Source organism: Dictyostelium discoideum (genome assembly GCF_000004695.1).
Source record: "Dictyostelium discoideum AX4 chromosome 2 chromosome, whole genome shotgun sequence".
Taxonomy (NCBI): Eukaryota; Evosea; class Eumycetozoa; order Dictyosteliales; family Dictyosteliaceae; genus Dictyostelium; species Dictyostelium discoideum.
The window spans coordinates 4,848,755-4,871,254 of record NC_007088.5 but is presented as its reverse complement, the minus strand read 5'-3'; the positions used below and the strand labels follow the sequence as shown (position 1 = coordinate 4,871,254).

The 22,500-nt window shown below is 24.3% G+C and overlaps 10 protein-coding genes across 10 annotated transcripts in view; 8 read left to right on the top strand and 2 right to left on the bottom strand.

Annotated features, from left to right (window-relative positions):
• DDB_G0274165 (hypothetical protein) overlaps positions 1 to 1,151 on the top strand; it is a gene marked incomplete at both ends in the record, with an annotated part of 2,484 nt that extends 1,333 nt beyond the window's left edge. The window contains one exon of the mRNA XM_639206.1: positions 1 to 1,151. This exon is cut by the window's left edge and continues 1,333 nt beyond it. Within this exon, the coding sequence (XP_644298.1) occupies positions 1 to 1,151 (1,151 nt within the window).
• A 542-nt stretch (positions 1,152 to 1,693) lies between these two features.
• Positions 1,694 to 5,677, top strand: cand1 (HEAT repeat-containing protein; the record flags this gene model as incomplete). The annotated part of the gene is made up of 3 exons (XM_639205.1): positions 1,694 to 1,896; positions 2,025 to 2,244; positions 2,384 to 5,677. The coding sequence occupies 3 exons, from the start codon at positions 1,694 to 1,696 to the stop codon at positions 5,675 to 5,677; spliced, it is 3,717 nt and encodes a 1,238-aa protein (XP_644297.1).
• A 163-nt stretch (positions 5,678 to 5,840) lies between these two features.
• Positions 5,841 to 6,185, bottom strand: DDB_G0274169 (bolA family protein; the record flags this gene model as incomplete). Its single annotated transcript, XM_639204.1, has 1 exon — positions 5,841 to 6,185. One exon carries the CDS (start codon positions 6,183 to 6,185, stop codon positions 5,841 to 5,843), a length of 345 nt encoding a protein of 114 aa, XP_644296.1.
• A 376-nt stretch (positions 6,186 to 6,561) lies between these two features.
• Positions 6,562 to 8,926, top strand: dpoA (prolyl oligopeptidase; the record flags this gene model as incomplete). The annotated part of the gene is made up of 2 exons (XM_639203.1): positions 6,562 to 6,693; positions 6,776 to 8,926. The coding sequence occupies 2 exons, from the start codon at positions 6,562 to 6,564 to the stop codon at positions 8,924 to 8,926; spliced, it is 2,283 nt and encodes a 760-aa protein (XP_644295.1).
• A 948-nt stretch (positions 8,927 to 9,874) lies between these two features.
• On the bottom strand, positions 9,875 to 11,545 carry DDB_G0274617 (FNIP repeat-containing protein; the record flags this gene model as incomplete). The annotated part of the gene is made up of 2 exons (XM_639202.1): positions 9,875 to 11,400; positions 11,494 to 11,545. The coding sequence occupies 2 exons, from the start codon at positions 11,543 to 11,545 to the stop codon at positions 9,875 to 9,877; spliced, it is 1,578 nt and encodes a 525-aa protein (XP_644294.1).
• A 177-nt stretch (positions 11,546 to 11,722) lies between these two features.
• DDB_G0274999 (hypothetical protein) lies at positions 11,723 to 12,895 on the top strand (the record flags this gene model as incomplete). The annotated part of the gene is made up of 7 exons (XM_639201.1): positions 11,723 to 11,756; positions 11,802 to 11,875; positions 11,935 to 11,958; positions 12,028 to 12,052; positions 12,356 to 12,406; positions 12,454 to 12,494; positions 12,851 to 12,895. 7 exons carry the CDS (start codon positions 11,723 to 11,725, stop codon positions 12,893 to 12,895), a joined length of 294 nt encoding a protein of 97 aa, XP_644293.1.
• Positions 12,896 to 12,973: 78 nt separating this feature from the next.
• Positions 12,974 to 14,946, top strand: pARTf (poly polymerase, catalytic region domain-containing protein; the record flags this gene model as incomplete). The annotated part of the gene is made up of 2 exons (XM_639200.1): positions 12,974 to 13,338; positions 13,479 to 14,946. 2 exons carry the CDS (start codon positions 12,974 to 12,976, stop codon positions 14,944 to 14,946), a joined length of 1,833 nt encoding a protein of 610 aa, XP_644292.1.
• A 1,109-nt stretch (positions 14,947 to 16,055) lies between these two features.
• Positions 16,056 to 17,605, top strand: DDB_G0274171 (hypothetical protein; the record flags this gene model as incomplete). The annotated part of the gene is made up of 3 exons (XM_639199.1): positions 16,056 to 16,225; positions 16,322 to 16,414; positions 16,513 to 17,605. 3 exons carry the CDS (start codon positions 16,056 to 16,058, stop codon positions 17,603 to 17,605), a joined length of 1,356 nt encoding a protein of 451 aa, XP_644291.1.
• A 1,123-nt stretch (positions 17,606 to 18,728) lies between these two features.
• DDB_G0274173 (hypothetical protein) lies at positions 18,729 to 19,133 on the top strand (the record flags this gene model as incomplete). The annotated part of the gene is made up of 1 exon (XM_639198.1): positions 18,729 to 19,133. One exon carries the CDS (start codon positions 18,729 to 18,731, stop codon positions 19,131 to 19,133), a length of 405 nt encoding a protein of 134 aa, XP_644290.1.
• Positions 19,134 to 19,895: 762 nt separating this feature from the next.
• DDB_G0274997 (SAP DNA-binding domain-containing protein) overlaps positions 19,896 to 22,500 on the top strand; it is a gene marked incomplete at both ends in the record, with an annotated part of 2,832 nt that continues 227 nt past the window's right edge. Inside the window, one exon of the mRNA XM_639197.1 lies at positions 19,896 to 22,500. This exon is cut by the window's right edge and continues 227 nt beyond it. Coding sequence (XP_644289.1) covers positions 19,896 to 22,500 — 2,605 coding nt within the window.

Below are 22,500 nucleotides of genomic sequence, written 5' to 3'. Positions count from 1 at the left end.
TATTTAGTAAATCTTCAATTACTCCAATTCAAACCTCTTCAATAAGTTTACCATCACCTGGTATTTCACCATTTTCGAATCCATTGGATGGCAGTAGTTTAATTAATCCTGAAACAACTCCTTCTCAATCATCTTCATCTTTCTTTAGACCTGTATCTCCAACTTCAATTTCTTCATTAGAAAATAATAATACAAATTCGAATACAACAGTAAATAATAATAACAATAATAATGATACATCACCATTAAAAAGAAAATTATCAAGATTTTCATTCTTTTCATCGATTCTTGGTAATAAAAACAATAATACTTCAACAAATACTACCAAAATGGATTCACCAGAAATATCATCCACTATTTCTGATATTTCAACAGTTGATTGTTCTACAACTTCTTCCTCTACAAATCAACCAAATACAAGTGTAATAAAGTTGGATATTGAACAAGAAAAAGATGATCAAGAGAAACAAGTAGATGATTTACAATTTGGTTTAATCATTGAACCAATGCCATTAAATGTAATGGAAGATTTAAACAATACTATTACAAATGATGATAATAATAATAATAATAATAATAATAATAATAATAATAATAATAATAATAATATTAATGATGATGATGTTGGTGATTCATTGGTAAATGATATCAATAATCAAAATGATGAAAAAAACAAAAATGATATTGGTAGTGGTTCAATAGTGATCGTTGAAGATTGTATCAGTACACAAAATAATAATGATAATAATAATAATAATAATAATAAAAATAATATTATTAGTAGTAATTCTTTAACAGTGGATGAAAATGATGATAGTGGTCGTAGTAGTGCAAGTATGGACTATAATGAGACAAGTTTAAACAATAATGCAAATACCACAAAAACAACTACCAATCATTTAATCATTAATAATGGATTAGAATTATTATCCTGTGATGATGATGATGAGGATGATGAAATTACAAAAGAGATTGAATCAGTATTTTTAAAACAACAACAACAAAAACTTCAACAACAACAACAACAACAACAACAACAACAACAACAACAACAACAACAACAACAACAACAACAACAACAACAACAACAACAACAACAACAACAACAACAACAACAACAACAACAACAACAACAACAACAACAACAATAATAATAATAATAAAAAAAAAAAAAAAAAAATTAAATAGTAGTGATGATGATTCAAATAGTTGTATTTAAATAGTAATTAATAAAAATAATAACTATAATAATATTTAATAATCATCACTATATTAATATCTATATAAATATATATATATTTTTTTTAAATAATCAAATATAAAAATAAATAAATAAATAAATAAATATAATTCTTAATAATTAATTATTCAATGAATTTTAAATTGATCAAAATCCAATTTTTTTTTCCCAGAAATATCTTTTTTTTTTTTTCATCATTTTTATTTTTATTTTTTAATTTTTATTTTTAATTTTTATTAATTTTTTTTTTTTTTGAAGTTAAATATTAATTTTTAATTTTTTTTTTTTAATTTTTTTTTTTTTCAATTTTTTTCTTAAAAAATTTTTTTTTTTTTTTTTTTTTTTTTAAAAATTTTTTTTTTTTTTTTTTTTTTTTTAATTTATTCAATTGTGTGATTGTGTTGGGTGTGTATTTTGGTTGATACACATTATATATATATATAATTCAATAAAATGTCATTTTTTTTAGGACAGATTTTAGAAAAGATGGGTTCCATCGATAAAGATATTAGATTCATGGCAACTCATGATCTTGCAAATGAATTAGAAAAAGATACTTTTAAAATGGATCCAACTTATGAAAATAAAATTGTTACAAAATTATTAGCATTAACAGCTGATTCAGCAAATAATGTTCAAGAAAATGTTGTTAAATGGTAAATATCATTATTTTTTTAATTTTTTTTAATTTATTTTTTTTAATTAAAAATTCTAACATTTTTTTTTTTTTTTTTTTTTTTATTTTTTTTTAATTTTTTTTTTTTAATAATAATTATAATAATAGTTTAGGTTTATTAATTAAAAGAGTTAAAGATTCACAAGCAACAGAAATTATTGATACATTATCAAAAAATATTTTAGAAGAATCAAATAAAGAAGAATTAGTTGAAATTTCAGGTATTGGTTTAAAAACAATCATTACAAATTTACCAAGTGAAGGTAGTTCAATTTCAACTTTAGTAATTAAAAATTTAGTACCAAAATTATTAATTGGTATTGATAGTGTATGTTTTTTTTAAAAAAAATTTATTTTTATTTTATTTAATAACATTTATTTTTAATGAATTATTAATTTTTAATTTTTAATTTTTTTTTTTAATTTTTAATTTTTTTTTTTTACTTTTTTTTTTTTTTTTATTATAGGAAAAATTAAAAGATAAAAATGAAATTAAAATGTCATGTTTAGATATTTTAAATGATTTATTACAAAAGTATGGATCATTTATGATTGGAGATTTAGAGAATATTCAAAAGGTAGTATTACCAAAATTGAATGCAACTAGACCAGCTATTAGAAAACGTGCCATTTTATGTTTAGCCAATATAGCATTCCCATCACCAGATAACTTGTTTAATTCTTTATTGGATTACATTATTAAATCGATTGAGGAAGCAAAGAAACCAGATCATATTTCAACCTTGATTCAAGCCATTGGCGCAATTTGTAAATCTTCAGGTTATCGTTTAGGTAAATATTTACCAAAGGTTATGCCACATGTACTCAACTATTGTGACAATAATAAATTTGAACAAAATGATGAACTTCGTGAGAATTGTTTACTCTGTTTCGAAGCTATCATTGAGAAATGTCAAAAAGATGTCACACCATACATTGGTGAAATCATCACACTCTGTACCAAATACATTAAATTCGATCCAAATTATTCCGATGATGGTGAGGGCGAGGAAGATGGTGATGAGGAGGAGGAGGAAATGGAGACCTCTGGCGACAATGATGAAGAGCAAGAAGAGGAGGAAGAGGAGGAGGATCTAAGTGATGACGATGATATCAGTTGGAAGATTCGTCGTTCCTCTTGTAAGACACTCTGTGCTATCATTTCAACACGTCCAGAGTTATTGGTTGAACTCTATCAAAAGGTAGCACCAGTATTGTACAATCGTTTCAAGGAGAGAGAAGAGAATGTACGTTTGGATATCTTCACCACCTTTGTATTACTCTTGAAACAATTGAATAAGAAATTGGCAAATCCACAAGCCAAGGAGGTATTGAAACAACAAGTTCCAAAATTAGTTCAATCCATTAGCAAATCATTGATCGATAAATCCATTAGAACTCGTGTTGGTGCAATCGCCCTCCTAAAGGAATTGGTTATGATCATCCCTGGCTCTTTAACTGGCCAAGTCTCACAAATTGTAAATGGTATTAACTTATCATTGAGTGAAAAGAATACAAACTCTAATCTCAAGATCGAGGCTTTGGTTTTATTAAAATTGTTATTAATTAATGAACCAGCTCAATCATTCCAATCTCACATCACCTCATTATCAACCCATATCGTAAAATGTATCAATGATTCCTACTATCGTATTGCATCCGAAGCATTACGTGTTTGTCAAGAGTTTGTAATCGTTTTCAATAAGATTCGTTCAAGCACCGATTGTAAACCAATTATCAGTAATTTATTCGCTGCAAACTTTGTTCAATTAAAAGCTCAAGACATTGATCAAGAGGTTAAAGAGGCTGCAATCTCCTCGATTGGTACCATCATCACTTTGTTTGGTAATGAAATTCAAAGTGAACTTCAACCATGTTTATCAATCTTACTCGAACGTTTAGATAATGAATTGACTCGTGTCGTCACTGTTAAAGTTTTATCACGTATCATCAATAGTTCAATCAATATTGACTTATCATCAATCTTACCAAGCGCAATTAAATTACTCTCAACCTTCCTTAGAAAAAATAATCGTGTCCTTAAGCAATCCTCATTGATCGCTCTCAATGACATTGTAAAGGTTTGTCCAAATCTCTTACCATCATCACTCTTGACTGGTATTCTCACAGAGATGGCTACACTCATCAATGAATCTGACCTTCAAATCACTCATTTGGCATTTGTTTTCATTCAAAACCTCTTAAAAAATTACAGCGAAAAACATCAAGCCGCCACATTGGTCAATGAAAAATGTATTCCACCAACTTTAGCCCTCTTAAAGAGTTCACTCCTTCAAGGTGTTGCTTTGGAATCATTACTTAGTCTCTTTGCAACCATCGTCCAATTAGATGAACCAGGTATGAAATATGAACAATTATTAACCCTTCTCTTTAATACTGCCGCTGATATTAAACAACCAGTAACTCGTCAATCATTCCATTCAATCTCACAATGTATTGCAGTTATCACGGTTAATACAACCCCAGCTCTTAGAAAACAAACTATTCACAACCTCATTTGTAATCTTTCCTCAGTCAATGAACCATTGGTACTCTTATCACTTTCTTGTCTTGGTGAAATTGGTCGTCGTATTGATATTCATGAGAATGAGAATCTTCAAGAATCAGTTTACAAAACCTTTGAAGCCAACAATGAAGAGATTAAACAAGTTGCTGCACTTTGTCTTGGTGATATTGCAGTTTGTAGTTTACAAAGCTACCTTCCATTCATTCTTGAACAAATTAAAAATCAACCAAAGAAACAATATCTCCTCCTTCATACCCTTCGTGAAACCATTGTAAAGTTAAGTCATACCGATGAAGGTATCAAAACCATTCATCCATTCCTTCAATCCATTCTTCCATTGTTATTCGATAATTGTGTCAACGAAGAAGAGGGTACTCGTAACATTGTTGCCGAGTGTCTTGGTAAACTTTCAATGATTGAACCAAATGAAATCATTCCAAAACTTGTAGAGAAAATCAAATCACCATCACCATTGGAACGTTCAACCATTGTAACCTCAATTAAATTCTCAATCATGGAGAATAAAGAAGTTGTCGATCAATATTTAGCTCCAAACATCTCTCAATTCCTTTCACTCTTACATGATGGTGATTTAATTGTTAGACGTAGTGCCCTCCTTTCATTGAATTACATTGCTCACAATAAACCAAATCTCATTCGTAATGATCTCTCTGTCTATTTACCAATCTTGTACAACAATGCTAAAATCAAACCAGAACTCATTCGTGAAGTTGATCTTGGTCCATTCAAACATAAGGTCGATGATGGTATTGAAATCAGAAAAACAGCTTTCGAATGTATGTACACTCTTTTGGATACCTCTATCGATAAGATCGATGTAGCTCCATTCATCGTTTCATTATGTGATGGTCTCAAAGATACCCAATACGATATCAAATTGTTATGTCATTTAATGATCATTCGTTTAGCAAACTCAAATGGTGCTGCTCTCCTCGAAAATATTACTCTCCTCCTTGAACCACTTCGTGTTATTCTCATGACTAAAGTAAATGAAACCGCTGTTAAACAACAAATCGAACGTAATGAAGAATGTATTCGTTCAGCTTTACGTGCTGTCGCTTCCATCTCTAGAATTCCAAATAGTGATAGTATCGTTAAATTTGAAGAATTTGTTAAAAATACAATTCGTACAACTCCATTAGCTGCTCAATTTAATTCAATTTTATCTGAAGATACAATGTCAAATCAAGATTCAATGGATACTTCAAATTAAAAAAAAAAAAATTTAAAAAAAAAAAATAATAATTTTTGTTACCATAATATATACATATAAATAAAATTAAAATAAAAATATAAAAACAAATAAAATTATATTTATAAAAAAAAAAAAATTAAAAAAAATATTATATAATACATATTTATAATTATTTCTTTTTTTATTTACCAAAACCTCCTTTACAAGATGGTGATTTATCATCATCAACATTGATTTTTGTTTGATTATTTTTTTTCCATTGAGTTGGAGTTCTTGATGTTATACTTAATGCATGTATTTTACCATTTCCAATAAAATTTTTTAAAATTTCATTTACTAATCTGTGTTGTTCAATCATTGATAAAGTTTCAAATTTTTCAGAAACAATTTTAACTTTAAAATGTGATTCAGATCCTTTTGGTACATTATGCATATAACTTTCATTTATAATTTCTAAATTTATTGGATTTAATTCTTTTGTTAATAATTCTTTAATTTCATTTTCAATTGGTCCTATTGTTGTCATTTTTTTTTTTAATTAAATTTGACTTTTTTGAAAAGGTGATTATGTGGTATTTATAGAATATGTGTGTGTGGTTGGATAAATGTGTTTTTTTTTTTTGTTTTATTTTTTTTTATTTTAATTTTTGACTTTTTTTTTTTTTTTTTTTTTTTTTTATGATCATTTTGTGATTTTCTACTTTTAATTTATTTTTTTTTTTTAAATTTTTAATTTTTTTAATTTTTTTTTTTTAATTATTAATATGATTAAAATTTTTTCAACAAAACAGTTTTTTAATATTACCACTACAAAACAATTTTTTAATATTATAACAATTTCGAAACCTTTAAACAATTATCATCAATATTTTTCAACAACAACAATAATAGATAAAAATAAAATGAAATTTAATTACCCAGAAACAAGAAGAGATGATTCTGTTTTTGATATATTTAAATCAACAGAAAAAGGAAGTGTTAAAGTTTATGATCCATATCGTCATTTAGAAGATCAACAATCACCAGAAACAAAGGTATTTATTTTTTATTTATTTATTAATATTAATTAATTATTAATTAATAATTATTAATTATTTTATTAAAAAAAAAAAAAAGAAATGGGTTGATGAAGAAAATAAAATTACAAGATCATTTTTAGATCAAGATAATACAAGTGAAAAGATTTCAAATGAAATTATGAAAATGTTAAATTTTGAAAGATTTGATTGGTTTAGAAGAAGAGGTTCAAAATTATTCTTTTCAAGAAATCCAAATACATTAAATCAAAATATAATTTATTTGATTGATATTGATCAAATTTCAATTAGTAAAGATGGTAAATCAAGTGCAAAAGGATTTGAAAATGCAATTGAATTCTTAAATCCAAACACTTATTCAAAAGATGGTACATGGAGTTTAAAATCATTTGTAATCTCAAAGAGTGGTGATCATGTTTGTTTTAGTTATTCAAAGGCAGGTTCTGATTGGGAAGAGATTGCAGTAAAGAAAATTATAACAACTAATGAGTTAAAGACAAATAAGGATGATGAAGAGGAGAAAGAAGATTTAAAAAAGAAGAATTGTTTACATTATGCAGTTGTGGATCTACCAGATTCAATAAATTGGTGTAAATTTACTTCGATTAAATGGGATGAGAATGAGACTGGTTTCATCTATAATCGATATCCAAAACCGGAAAAAGTATCCGATGATGATAAAGGCACTGAAACCGACACCAACTTGAATAATAAAGTTTATTATCATAAATTAGGTGATGCCAATGAGTCGTTTGATAGAGTGGTTTTCGAATGTCCAGAGAACCCACAATGGATATTTGGTACTGAGTTCTCTCATGACCATAGCTCTTTGTTTATCAGCGCTTTCAGGGACTGCAATGTTGAGCATAATCTATATGTAATTAGAAATTTCCAAGAGGCAATTGCAAATAAATCAGCCTTTAAAGTCGAGGCCCTCATAGATAATTTCGATGCTTGTTATTATTATATTACAAATACTAAACAAGGTGAATATTTCTTTTTAACCAATTTATCTGCACCATTCAATAGATTAATCTCAATTCAATTGAATGATGATCAACCAATCGTACCAAATTCAAAGAGTAAATTAGAGTTTAAAGAGATCATTCCAGAGAAAGACTATGTATTGGAATCGGTTAGTCGTTCCTCTCAAGAGAAATTCTACGTTTCCTATCAAAAACATGTTCAAGATATCATTGAAGTATATGATTTCAATGGTAAATATTTAAAGGATATTAAATTACCAGGCCCTGGAAGTGCTTCATTATCAGCCACTGAGTATCATGATCATATCTTTATAAACTTTTCAAATTTAGTTTCACCATCGGTAACTTATTATATGGATTCAAAGAATGATGAATTGTTACTCTTTAAAGAACCACACATTGAAGGCTTCAAATCATCAGATTATGAATGTAAACAAGTCTTTTATGAATCTCCAAAGGATAAAACAAAGATTCCAATGTTTATAGCCTATAAGAAGACCACAGATATCACCAGTGGTAATGCTCCAACCTATATGACTGGTTATGGTGGTTTCAATATCTCTTACACTCAATCATTCTCAATTAGAAATATTTACTTTTTAAATAAATTCAATGGTATCTTTGTAATTGCAAACATTAGAGGTGGTGGTGAGTATGGTAAAGCTTGGCATGAGGCTGGTTCAAAAAAGAATAAGCAAAATTGCTTTGATGATTTTATTGGTGCCGCTGAATATTTGATAAAGGAAAACTATACAAACCAAAACAAATTGGCCGTAAGAGGTGGTAGTAATGGTGGTTTGTTAATGGGTGCAATTTCAAATCAACGTCCTGATCTATTTAAATGTGTTGTAGCAGACGTTGGTGTTATGGATATGCTAAGATTCCATCTTCATACTATCGGTAGTAATTGGGTCTCTGATTATGGTAGAAGTGATAATCCTGATGATTTTGATGTACTCATTAAATATTCTCCTCTAAATAATGTCCCAAAGGATTCAAATCAATATCCATCAATTATGCTTTGTACTGGTGACCATGATGATCGTGTCATTCCTGCTCACTCTTATAAATTCATCTCTGAATTACAATATCAACTTGGTAAAAAAGTTGATACTCCACTTTTAATTAGAGTTGATAAAGATTCTGGTCATGGTGCTGGTAAAGGTTTATCAAAACAAAATAATGAAATAGCTGATATCTTTAATTTCTTTTCAAAAGTTTTAAATGTTAAATTAAATTTTTAAAATTTTTTAAATTAAAATTTTGTATAATTTTAAATAAATAAATAAATAAATAAATAAATAAATAAATGAATAAATAAATAAATAAATAAAAATTAAAAATAAAATAATTGATACTAATAATATCATTTTTTTTACTATCATCAATAGTAACATACACAGTGACATATTTTTAGGGGAAGTAGTGGAAACGAAAAATTTCTTCATTCCTCAAATGCATACCTTATTAAATTTCTCACTGTTTATATTACATCGATTCATTTTTTATTGTAAAATACTCATTAATCCCTGGCTAGTTTCAAAAAAAAAATAAAAAATGGACTTTTTTGGTTAATTGATTATTTGTTTTTATGGATTAGGACGATTCTTTGTTGGTGTTCTTTTTCTCCATAAGTTTTCAAATAGGATGGAGAAAAAATACAGTGTGTTGGATGTTATTGATATGTCCAGGTGGCTTAAGATTTTGGTATTCCAGGTGAGTTTTTGTCCTACTTTTTGTTATATTTAGTTTATAAAGAGTTGGGTTATTAAGGTGGGATTAGCATTTGAAGAAGATGTGTTCAGCTGGTTCCCTCATGTTGATCTTTGAAGGGGAGTTGAGATACGCCAATGTCTTTAAGAATGGATCTTTGGCCCGGGCTAGAATACTTTAAATTTTGGAAAAGATAACCAAGTTTTTTTTATTCATTATTAAGGATTATCTAGAATTATTTAGTATATTAATGGGAGCTCATCGTTGTGGTTAACAAGTCGCACTAAAGCTACATCTGAACCCCTTAGTCCGAGAATTGGTCTGCCTAAGAATTAACATGGTCCATAAACACAATAAAACAAACAATTGGAGATAACTTGCCTCCAAAATACACAAAAATTATATTAAATTTATTTAAATGGATTAAAAAATTTAGATTTAAAATTAAAAAATTGGTCTTGAAATTAATATATAAAAAACTATTGATAATAATACTTTAGTAATGGTTTATCAAATGGTAAAAATTTATAATCATGTGCACTAACTAAATGTTTTAAACTTGTGGGAATCATTTCGATTGTGAATGGATTAATTGTTTCACCAATTACAATGTAATGAACGGTATCTGGGAATAATTCCTTTGATATTGGGAATTTATAATTAAGAAGTTCAAAAACTTCTAAATTGTTTGGGATTGATTCCTTTGTAAGTGGTCTATCAATTTCTTCAATTTTTAAATGTGATACTGATTTTGGGATAGTTAATTTTGGATCCAATTTTACTTTAATTAGTGATAAAGATGTTAATGATTTTGGTAATTGATTAGTGCCAATCACTTGAGAAACATTATGAATTAACATTGTATTAATGATATCAGTTGGGAAAAAGCTTAAATCAAATGGGATTTGTAAAGATATTAATGAAACTTTAGCAAGGACACAATTTGATTTTGGTAATGAATGTTTGGTAAAAACAGTTGATTTAATATCAATAAGTTTTAAAGCTCTTACATTTTCAAATAGGTCTGGTGTAAGTTTAAAATCATAGCCTTTATCAATTGATAATTCACCAACACCCCATGGTGATGGTATTGTATCTTTGGTTATTGGATATTTAACATTACCCAAAGCTAATTCACGCAATGATGCATTATTAGGGAAAGGTTTAATTTGGTGAGAATAGCCACTATAAAACTTAACCCTTATACCAAGGAATGTTTCTGGTACTGGATGAACAACATCGCCAATACCCAAAAATCTTATTTTACTATCAATGGTACATTCATCTAATTTGTGTCTATAACCCCATCCAATATAAACATTATAGTTAATTGGTAAATCTTGGAAAAGTTTACTTGTTATTGGTTGACGAATATCAGTTATATTAATATTAAATGTAATTATGGTGGATTCAATTTTTGGGAATATTGTACCAGGTATTGGGAATTTATATGTTTCATAGAAAGAAATATTTTTTGGAATGGTTGGTGGATAAATATTTAATGGATTTTTTAAAGATTTTTCATTTAATGGAAACTTGGTTTTCATTAAACATAAATAATCTAAATGATCGATAATACTATCATTTGTAATTTGATGTGAATAATTACCATCAAAACATAATGTTTTGATTGAGGAACCATTTAATAAATGTTTATCCAATGGATACCCCATGTCACCACCTACCCCCAATGATGTAACTGAACCTTTAACAATTTCATTGGTAATTTGGTGTTTGTATCCATTAAAACCCAAAAATTTAACAGTATCTGGTATACTATCACTTGATAAAATATTTTTAATATTATAAAAAATAATACTAATAATTGAACTTGGTAACATTTCTTTTTTTATTTCATGTTGATAATCATCTAAAAAATAGATAATTTTAACCTTTTTATGAAAATTAATTTCATTTAATTTCGGACTTTCAAAAGATAAAGCAATTTTTTCAAATTTTTCTTGAATCACTCCATCACATGGTATAAATATAAAATCATCTTTTTCTATTGTTTTTTTTAAAAAAAAAAAAAAAAAAAAAAAAAAATTATTAATTATAATTATTAATCATTTTTAATAAAAAAAAGAAAAAAACAAACCTGAAAATATTTTTTTTGGTATAAAACAATTTTTATTTTTTATTAAACTCATTTTTATGAGAATCACTATTTATTTAAATAACATAATGAAGTAAATATTTAAAAAAATAAATTTATTTTTGTATTTATTTTTTTTTTTTCATTAAAAAATAAATAAAAAAAACATATTGCGTGATAAATGAACATAATTTTTTTTACAGATTAGTGGTTAAAAAAAAAAAAAAAAAAAATGCCAAATTTTTTTTGTATATACAGAGAATTTGGTATTTTCTATTTTTTATAAAATAAAAAAAAACAAAATTTATTAGGAATATATTCCTTCAAAAAAATTTACAACCACCACCACCACCCACACACCACCCACACACCTCCACCAATTTATGTTTTTTTATATTTTCAAAAATATAATAATATGCACAAAATATAACAGTTTATTAATAGATTCAAGAGACTTTAAGTTATTTAGTATGCTATTATTATTATTATTATTGTTTTTTTTTACCAATGATTTATTTATTTTTTATATTTATCTAGTATATAGAAAACTCAAATGATATCTGTTTTTTTTTTTTTTTTTTTTTTTTCTATTTAATTTTTTAAAATCAAAGTGTTATTTTTAAAATTTTATTATTCACCATTCATTTTAAATTCTGAAACCATTTTAAATAATATCTTGAAGGAAATATCTTTTTATATACAAAAAAATACAAAAATAATTTATTTGATTTTATTAAATTGGTTTATTTTTATTTTTTTATTTTTTTATTTTTTTATTTTTTTTTTTTATTATTTTTTTTAAATCAAACTAAATTAATCTTGATCATTTTTTTTTTTTTTTTTTTTTTTTAATTTATATTTATAGATCCAAATTTGACGTTAAAAAAAAAAAAGATAATTCAATCAAATCAATTTTGTTTTTTTTTTTTTTTTATTTTTTTTTAAATCTATTTTTTCTTTAAGTATTCTTAAAAATAAAAAAACAATTACAAAAAAATATAATTGTAAAAATAAAATTTTTTATTAAAAAATAAAAAATATCAAAAATGATAACCATTCATTTTGTGTTTTGAATTTTAATAACGATTTTTTTTTTTTCTAAATTAATCGTTGAAAAAAAAAAAAAAAAAATATAAAGTTGTTTATTTTCCAAAATATTTAATCAACAAAAAAATTCTATTTATAAATTAAAACAATAATAATTATTTGTTTTAATTAAAAAATGAATTAGATTTTTTTAATTTTTTTAATTTGAAAATGGATATTTCTTTGAATTTTGCGCTTTTTTTTTTTTTTTTTTTTTTTTTAAAAAATTTTTTAAAATTATTTTTTTTTAATATTTTTTTTATTTAGTTTATAGAAAACAATAGAAATATATAATAATAATAATAATAATTTTTGTTGAATTGGATAATAATAATAATAATAATAATAATAATAATAAATTAAAAATTAAAAATTAAAAATTAAAAATTAAAATTAAATGCCACCAAAAAAGAAACCAGTGACAGCATCAAATGCAGTTACACAGTCATCATCAGCAACAACAGCAATACCAACCACTATAAATATACCAGTTGCAGCAACAGCTGTTGTTGCACAAAAAAAGATTCAATGGTGTTGGGCAGGTGATTCGGGAGTTGGAGCTTCCCAAGATATTTTAGTAGAATATGATAGTAAATTAAATTCAGAGATCGAATCTCAATATCAAATGCATCTTTTGAAACCAAAAGTTTTAAAATATTTAAGATTCAAACTTGATAAAGAAAGATATATAGATTTTAAAAAAATGGTTCAAACAAGATATGATGATTTAAATAAAATGAGAACTGTTGAAAGACAAGAAATGTATGTATAAAAATGAAAATAAAAATAATAATAATAATAATAATAATAATAATAATAATAATAATAATAATAATAATAATAATAATAATAATAGTAATAATAATAATAATTACATACTTATATAAATAAAAAAAAAAAAGTATACCAGGATCAACATTACCACCACCAACTACAAATGCAACATCAAAAAGAAGAAGAAAAATAATAAGTAGTGATGATAGTGATACAGATAGTGAGAATAGTGATAGTAGTAGTGATAGTAGTGATAGTGATGTTAGTGATGATAGTGATGATGATGAAGATGATGAAGATTATATAGCAAGATGGTTTTGGGCAGGTGATTCAGGTGGTGGACCAAGCAAAGGTGGTGGTCATCAAGATGTTTGGGTAGAGTATGACGATATGAATATGCGTAAGAAATTAGAGAAAGCATTTTCAATTGGTAAAAAGAAATTAAAGGTTGATAAAGAACGTTTTGTTGATTTCCAAAATATGTTACAAAGAAGGTATGATGATGAATCCAAGAGAAGAAATTTAAAGAGAGAAGATCCATTAAAAGTTAGACCAGCGAAAAAATTAACAAAATCACAACAGATTTCGAATGCTGCAACTGCTGCGAATGCTATGGCCGCTTCTCATGCCACTACTACTACTGCAACACCCACAACTACTACCACCACATCAACTGCACCAGTAACAAGATCAAGTAGTAAAGGTCAAATGATAGCAAGTAATGGTGCAACAATATCAACAACTCAAAAACCAACATTAACATCAACAATGAGTACAATTTCAATTTCAAGTATTATAAAATGCCCAAATACATGGACAGATGTAGACTCAATGAATTATAAAGAGGTTGATGTGAAACCACATGAGAATGAGTTCCAATGGATGAGTAAATTATTTAGTCAAACCATTTCAAGTAATCATAAAGGTATGGGTACATTATCACCAATTGTTTTCAATGATTTAAAGGTTACCCGTGTTGTTAGAGTGCAAAATCCAATGTTATGGGTTAGTTATCATGCAAGAAAACAAAAGATTCTCGATGATAACAATGGGTCATGTCCACCAATTCATAGTGTTATCACCAATATTCCTGGTAGTCCGGAATTGGATAAGAAAGCCAATGAATTATTCTTATTCCATGGTTTAAACGTTTCATCAGTTGCTGGTATTGCAAAGTTTGGTTTCGATCCAAGATTTTGCTCTTTGGATGGTATGTTTGGTGCTGGGCTTTACTTTGCAGAGAATTCATCAAAATCAAATCAATATTGTCATGGAGGTGCTTGTACTTGTAGTGGTTTCCAAGCTACCTCTTGTAAATGTAAACCAAGTGATGAAGTTTGTTTATTGGTTTGTCGTGTGGTTATGGGTGATTGCTTGGTTGAAAATGTTTTCCGTGGTAATGGTCCTGGTCAATTTTGGAATGGTCGTAGAACTGAACCAAAGAAACCAAATAATATCAATATTTACAATAGTGTCATTGGTGAATCAAAACCAAATTATGGTCCAAAAGCTGCTTTACAACTTCGTGAATATATTGTTTATGAATCAAGTCAAGTATTTGTTGAATATAAGGTTTATTTTAAAAGAGTTAAATAATAAAAAAATTAAAAATTAAAAAAAATTTAAAAAAAAAAAAATAACCAAACAATTTTATTTGAAATAGATTTATTTAATTTTTTTATTTATTTTTTTTTTTCAAAGGTTTGCAAGTTATCTTGAAAAAAAAAAAATAATAAAAAAAAAATAATAAAAATAATAATTGGAGAAAAAAAAATAGATATAAATTTAAAAAATCATTTGTTTTTTTTTTTATTATTTTGTTAAAATAATAATTTATTTTATTTTTAATTTTTTTTATTTTTTTTTTATTGATTTTTTATTTATAATAGATTTTTGTTTAATTAACGATTTTATACAATTTTAACTTTAATAGTCTGCAATATAAATAAATATGTAGGTATGTTAGTATTCATTATTATTTCTAAATTTGATTTTAAATGACGCCACCAATCAAGTTCAATATAACCTTATAAAGGGTTATAAGTATAATTATTCATTTTTTTTTTCTTTTAAATATATTATTTGTATATGTAATTAATTAACCTCCAATCAAAATTTTTGTTTTTGTTTTTTTTTTTTTTTAGATAATACATAAAAATCGATTTGACCAATTAAAATTATTTTTAAAAATCTATTTTTATTTGAAATAGTAAAAGAAAAAAAAAAAAAATAAAAAAATAAAAAAATAATTTAAAAAAAATAATAAAAATAAAAAAAAAAACCCTTTTATCTTGTCTATTAACGATAATAAAAAAAAACACAATAAATTCATTTTTTTAACTTTTTCTTTGAACGTGTGATCGTAAGAACCCCACTAATTTAAATTTACTGCAAATATTATAACAAAAAAAAAAAAAAAAACAAAAAAAAAAATAAAAATTTATTATCTTTGCAAAGGAATTATAAAAATTTTTATTAAATTTCTAAATGATTTCCAAATTTATCAAAAGATTATAAATAATAATTTTTTTTTTTTTTAAATTTAATTATTTTATTCCATTAATTTTAATTTTAAAATTTTAATATAAAAAACTTGTCTTTTTTTAAATTTTATTTTTTTTTTTTTTTTTTTTTTTTCTTTTCCCTATTCATCATTTTATTATTATTATTTACAAATTTCAATAAATTTAAAATATTGTTATAAAATGAAATTAAAATTAATTTTTTCTTTATTTTTAGTATTGGTTTTTTGTTCACTATTCGTTTTTGGTGATGAAAATGAAACCGAAGGTCAAGAAAGTAGAATTGATTGTAGATTAGTACGTTGTATGGCTGCAAATTGTACCGAAGGTCAAGTACCATATAAAAAGAAAGGGTAAATTACTATTTTACAAAATCAGATTAAAAAAAAAATAAAAAAAAAAAAATTAACTTTTTTAATTATTTAATTTTTTATTTATTTAATATTTAGTGAATGTTGTGAAAGTTGTATGTTAGATTGTAGTTTGGTAGATTGTTATACTCCAAAATGTAAAAAGGGTTACTATTTGAAAAAACCAGAAGGGTATATATAATTAATTTATTTTTAAAAAAAAAAAAAAAAAAAAAAAAAAATAAAATAAAATAAAATAAAATTATTAATAATATTATTTTTTTTTTTAGTCAATGTTGTCAAATTTGTCAAAGAGAATGCAGTGCAATTCAATGTGGAATTCCAAAATGTGCACCAGGATATATTTCACAAGTACCAGTTGGTGAATGTTGTCCAACATGTGTAAAGAAACCAGTTAATCCTTGTGCATTAGTACTTTGTCCAATTGTTGATTGTATGATTGGATGGGTCCCTTATAAACCAGAGGGTGAATGTTGCACAAAATGTAAACAAGATTGTACCACTGTAAAATGTGCAATGCCAGTATGTGAAGATGGTGCAACCCCAACAAAGAACCCAAATGAGTGTTGCTACAAATGTCCACCAGTAAATTGTGCAGCTGTTCAATGTCTTGTTCCAAAATGTAATGCCAACGAGTCACTTTACACTCCACCAGAGAGATGTTGTCCAATTTGTAGACCAAACCCAACATTAGATTGCACAAATACTTTATGTCCAATAGTAGATTGTATGATTGGATGGGTACCTTATAAACCAGAAGGTGAATGTTGTGATAGATGTAAACAAGACTGCACCCTTGTAAAATGTGCCATGCCAGTATGTGAAGATGGTTCCAAACCAATCAAAAACCCAAATGAATGTTGCTACAAATGTCCAGCAGTTGATTGCAGTACCGTTAGATGTATGAGACCATTGTGTAATGAAAATGAACATCTTTACACACCACCAGGAAAATGTTGTCCAATTTGTAGACCAAATCCAAATTGCACCGACGCCATATGTCCAGCATGTGTAGGTCACATTGAACCAGGTCAATGTTGTCCAACTTGTGATACAATTCCAGTTGGACCAGATTGTACCACTGTAAAATGTGCCATGCCAGTTTGTGAAGATGGTGCAAAACCAACAAAGAATCCAAATGAGTGTTGCTACAAATGTCCACCAGTAAATTGTGCAGCTGTTCAATGTCCTGTTCCAAAATGTAATGCCAACGAGTCACTTTACACTCCACCAGAGAGATGTTGTCCAATTTGTAGACCAAACCCAGATTGTACTGGAATTATGTGCCCAGAATGTGTTGGTACAAAATTACCAGGTCAATGTTGCCCAACATGTGACTCTATACCAGTTGAAATGGCTTAAAAAATATACTTAATCTTTTCTTTTTTTTTTAAATATATAAATATATATTAGTAATTAAATTAAAAAAAAAAAAAAATTAAATAAAATAATTATTTTAATCAGAAAATAAAAAAAATAAAAAAGATAAAAAAAAAAGATAAAAATAAACTTTCAAACTAAATAAGGGCATTTTTATTATTTTATTTAATTTAATTTATATATCATTTTAATTTTATTTTATTTTATTTTTTTTTTTTTTTGAAATGTTTAGGAAAAAAAAAAAAAAAAAATTTTAAAAATGTAGATAATGATTAAAATATTTGTAATTTAATTGAAAAAACTTTGAATTGTTAGATGTATCATTTAAAAAGAAAAAAAATAATCAAAAAAGGAAACAACCATTTTTTCCTATATATTATAAAATTAGTAATTTATATAAATATATTCAAAAAAAAAAAATAAAAAAAGATCTAATTCTGATTAAAACGATATATAAAAAAAAAAAATTTAAAATTAAATTTATTTTTGGACCCCCGATTAATGATTAAAATTTATACTTGATACATATAAATTCTTTTTTTTTTAATTTTTTTTTTTTTTTTTTTTTTTTTAAAATAAAAATGGTTTAAAAAAAAAAAAATAAAAATAAAAATAATAATAAAAAGGAAGTCAATTTTTAACTTATTACCACCAATAATTTATTTTTACTTTGTGATAATTTTTTTTTACCAAAAATGATGTACCACCATAATTGTGGTGTTTAAAATTCGACATAAATAATTTTGTTTTTGATAATCTATTATTTATTTTTTTATTTATTTTTTAATTTTTTTTTATTTTTAATTTTATTTTTTTATTGAACGTTTGTAATGACTATATAAATTTAATTTTGTATAAAATCAAATTACAAAACATCATATCGGAATAATATTTTTTATTTTAAAATCTTTTTTTTTTTTTTTTAAAAATAAAAAAAAAAAAAAAAAAAACTTTTTTATACAAATAAATAAATATTTAAATAAATTTTTTTTTTCATTTTATATATTTCAATTCTAATTTTTTTAGTAAAAAAAAATATTTAAAAAAACAAATTTAGTATTTTTTAAATAATACAACAACAACACAATACCAATAATTTTTAAAAATGAAATTAAATTGTAAAATTTTTTCTTTATTAATAATTTTATTATTAACCACAAATAATTATTTCCAATGTTCATCATTTTTTGTTAATAGTCAACCTTCAAAAAAATTTGATTGTTCTGGTGTATCTTGTCAAAAATTAAAATGTAAAGAAAATGAAGTTCAATATAGATGGAGAGCAATGCCAATTAATTCTGATATGTGTTGTCCAGTTTGTAAAATAAATTGTGATTTAGTTGAATGTACAGATGAAAAATGTGAAAATGGTACTTTCTCTATTATGACTGAATTAGGTTGTTGTTCAACTTGTGTAAATGATTGTTCAATATATGAATGTCCACCAATTCAATGCCCAAATGGTGCTCCAATTAAGAAATCAACTTCATGTTGCCCTGAATGTCCTTAAAATTAAATTATGCAACCAATAAAAAAAATATAAAACAAAAAAAATAAAAAAATAAATAAAAAAAAAAAATGTATATAAATAATAATTTACAACTATATAAAATTTCAAAATCTTCTACCCCACACTTTAATATTTATTTTTATTTTTTTTTATTTTTATTTTTTTTTTATTTTTATTTTTTTTTATTCACAATTTTCAAAGTTAATATTAGATCAATATATATATCGAAAATATTAAATAAATAAATAATTTTAAACCAATAACAAAAAAATTAAAAAAGAAAAAAAAAAAAAAAAAAAAAAAGTTTTATTTTATTTTATTTTTGGTATTTTTAGAAAATATTTACAAAGATAAAAATAAACAATAAATTATTTTTTTTTTTTTTTATTATTGTCCACAATTTTCAAAGTGATTTTTTGATCATATATCTAAATTATTAAAAATAAATAAATTTATTCAAATAACAAAAAAATAGAAATTGTTACTTTGTGGAATGATTTAAATAGTGAATAGGATTTATAATAATAATAATAATATTTCAAAAATTAATTGAAATTTTTTGTTTTCTGGAAATTTTTTTTTTTTTTTTTTTTTTTTTTTTTTTTTTTTTTTTTTTTTTTTTTTTTTTTTATTTTTTTTTTTATTTATTTATCATTTAGTTTTTTTTTTTTTTCAATTTTTTTTATTTTTTTTTCAGTTTAATTGATACTTCTGACAACAATAAACAATAAACAATAGCATCCGATTACATGTATCTATTCAATGTCTAAAAATGTTTTCCATTTAGATTATATAGAGATTGAAAAACTCTCATACCTAAATATAAGAGAAGCAGCTAAACAATTAGGTTTAGATAATAGTGGTATGAGAAATTCAATTTTAAAAAGGATAAGAAGAAAACTTAGTAGTTTAAACCATGCAAGCAATTCCAATGAAACTCAAGATATTGATGATGATAATAATTTACACCAAACTGAAACTAAAATTAAAAATTTAAATAAAATTAATACCACCGCTAATAATAGAGACAATCATATCAAAGAAGAACAAGAAGAATTAGTAGTAGTAGAAGAAGAAGAAAAAGAAGAAAAAGAAAAAGAAGAAAAAGAAGAAAAAGAAGAAAAAGAAGAAGATGATGATAATAATGATTATGATGAACATGAAATTAATATTGAAAATGATGTAACAGATATTGAAAATAATGAAACAGATAAAAAATTAATATCAAGTAAAATACAAATGGTTATTTGTGGTCATAATGGAGACTATCATCATACATACATGTGGAAAGGTAAAATAGTTGACACCTTTCCTGACAATGAAATAAAGACAAGAATAAAACTATTTAAAAAATTTGATGCCGAAACTCAACATTTAAAAAATACTTTTGATTTAAATAGATTAAAACTTATATACCAATACTTTTTAGAATCTAGAATTCCTAACACATTAAGTAAATTAAATCAGTTATTATCAGATAATAGTGAAGATAATAATAATAATAGTAATAATAATAATAATATTGCTGGTAGTGGAATTATAAGTAGGAGTAGAAGTAGGAGTGGTAATGTCAGCAGTGGAAGTGTTAGTGGTGGCAAGAGCAATAGTAGTGAGATAAGATTAGAAAATTTTCATTTACCAACATATGAACCAATATGTCATTGCAATCAGTGTAAAATCAAAGCAAACCAAAATTCATTTTATATAACATTACCAAATGTAATATTAGTTTGTAGATGTTATTTATGTTTATATGGTAAACCACCAATATTGGTACAAGGTTTACTATCACCAACAAGTTATTTATTTGAAAAGGTTGTATCAATTTCTGCATTTGCTTTACATCAGCAATTAAATTCAAGAAATTTTCATGAAGAAAGAGGATACATTAAAAAAGAATATTTAATTGGTTACATTAATCTTCATAAACATTTACTTGGTTTAATCAATCAAGATCTTTCATTAGATATTTTTAAACCAAAATTAGAGAGAGTTTTATCGAATCAAAAAATTTTCTCTGAAAATAAATCATCTGACACTCCAAAATCCTATTATAAACTTTTATTAACTGGTAATCCTTGGGAATCTATTCTTAATAATAATCAAAATAATAATCAAAATAATAATCATAATAATAATAATAATCAAAATAATAATAATAATAATAATAATAATAATAATAATAATAATAATAATAATATACATAACAGAAATAAGAAGAGACAAAACTCCTTTGAGGAAGAACAAACAACAAAATTAAAAAAGATAAATCAAACTAATAATAATAAAGTTAACGATAGTTATAATGGTAAAGATGAAAATAATGAAGAAAGTAAAATAATGAAGCAGTCAGAAGAGAATAACATTAAAACGACAACAACAACAACAACAACAGCAACAGCAACAACAACAGAAAATGGTATTAACAATGAGTTAGTTAGTGAATCCGAATCATTAGAATTATCAATTGTAGAATTTAAAAAACCAAAAAGTACAAATGAAGCCAATTCATTATTTCCATCACAATTAGATTCTGAAATTTCATTTTTTGAAAACAAACTAAATAAGAGAATTGAAATTTTAGATATTGAAAGAAAGATTTACAAAACTATAAATATTGCAGACATTTTACAAGAATTGGATGTACCAAGTAAAGTATATAATATTTTCAAATCTGAATACACAAGATTCTTAACATTAAAAGTATTTGAAAAAGGTTTATTTTCAAAGTTTATTTTTTCACCTCACTTTTTAGATGAAATTTGGAGAAAACATTATGAAAACCTTAAGATCTATAAAGAATTTTGTGATCAAATCGGTTTAAATTTAGTATACTCAAACTCAATGTCAATTGATGGTGGTAATTTTGAAATGATCTCAATTGGACAATTAAAAAAATTTAAATTAGAAAGATTTTATTTCACTTTGGATTTATATACCAAATTCTTTAATGATCAACCCAATCTTTCAATTTGGACTTTTGGTTTAAATCCAATTCAAACTATTAATAATATAATTACAAATTATAATAATACAAATGATAATAATAATTATAATAATAATACAAATGATAATAATAATAATAATAAAAATAATAATAAAAATAATAATAATAATAATAATAATAATAATAATAATAATAATAATAATAATAATAAAAATGATAATAAAAATAATAATAATGAATTTACTACAAATGAATTACAAAATCAACAACTTAATAATAACTTCACCCCTATTCCACAAACATCAACATCACTTCAAGAACAAGAAAAAGAAAAGCAACAAACTTTTTCAAATGATAAAAATGAAAATACAAACTCAAGTACAAATACAACTTGTAAAGATAATGAAAAACATTTTATTC